At 39.2% G+C, this 937-nt stretch overlaps 1 protein-coding gene across 1 annotated transcript in view; it reads right to left on the reverse strand.

Annotated features, from left to right (window-relative positions):
* Positions 1–10: 10 nt before the first annotated feature.
* LOC107659936 (NF-kappa-B inhibitor zeta-like) overlaps positions 11–937 on the reverse strand; it is a 7174-nt gene continuing 6247 nt past the window's right edge. Inside the window, exon 10 of the mRNA XM_016449049.1 lies at positions 11–197. Within this exon, the coding sequence (XP_016304535.1) occupies positions 177–197 (21 nt within the window). The 3' untranslated portion in view covers positions 11–176. The remainder of the gene's footprint in view (positions 198–937) is intronic.

Here is a 937-nt window from a genome sequence, read left to right on the forward strand (position 1 = left end):
ATATATACACACACACATACACACACACATACATACATACATGTAAATTTTGTCTTCAATGCCAGGTAAAATCTTGTATTCACTCAAAAACATTTACCGTCAGTTAACAGCACTGCCTGGCTTGACAGAGAAAACAACTCTTGCCAGAAGCAGCCACACATGTAGCCAAACCGCTTCTAAATCATGTTGTTTCTGGCCTGAGAAAAGAAAAACAATAATCACACATTTAGAATTACTGCCGTGAAAGAAAATGTGTGTCTACAAATGGATGTAACAGGTGAAAAACATCAGTTTAACACCATATTAAACAAGCTTTTATGCAAAACATCAGTCATCAAAATTAAACATGCCTCACGCCTTTCATTTGACTGAAAGGTTGCTTGTTCACACAGCTTGGAATCAACAGTGAACCTATATGAATCCTGAACCTATATGAAAACAAAAAACAAAAACAAAGGAGATGAAACTCCTATTCAAGTGAATCGTGTTGGGCAGCAGCATGTCCGTCTCTCATTCTCACCGGAGTGTGTAAATAGCACTCCATTTGAAGGAGGCACTCTAGCGTTTCTATCATCTGCTCCTTGCGAAGGGTGTGCAGTCTGACCCATCCTGCAGGTCCACACAGCTCCAGCTCCCGCACTGTGTGGTTAAGGGCTACTGCCGCACACTGCAGCGCGCTGAGCCCTGCAAAGAAAATACCATGAATCCATGTTCTATACACAGGGTAGAAATACACGTCTAATTAGCCATTTGGCAGATGCTTTGATCAAAAGCAAGTTGAATGTGAAAGCTTATGGATTAAGCCAGGGTCCAAAAGGAGCACAAATGTTGCATAATTTAAATAAATTCAAAGTACTGGCTATCGCGGTTTTTCATCTGACATACATAGTTGTAAGTATGTATATGTGTAATATATATATATATATATATATATATA

This window comes from Sinocyclocheilus anshuiensis, unplaced genomic scaffold (assembly GCF_001515605.1).
Source record: "Sinocyclocheilus anshuiensis isolate Anshui unplaced genomic scaffold, SAMN03320099.WGS_v1.1 scaffold1241, whole genome shotgun sequence".
NCBI classification, from domain to species: Eukaryota; Metazoa; Chordata; class Actinopteri; order Cypriniformes; family Cyprinidae; genus Sinocyclocheilus; species Sinocyclocheilus anshuiensis.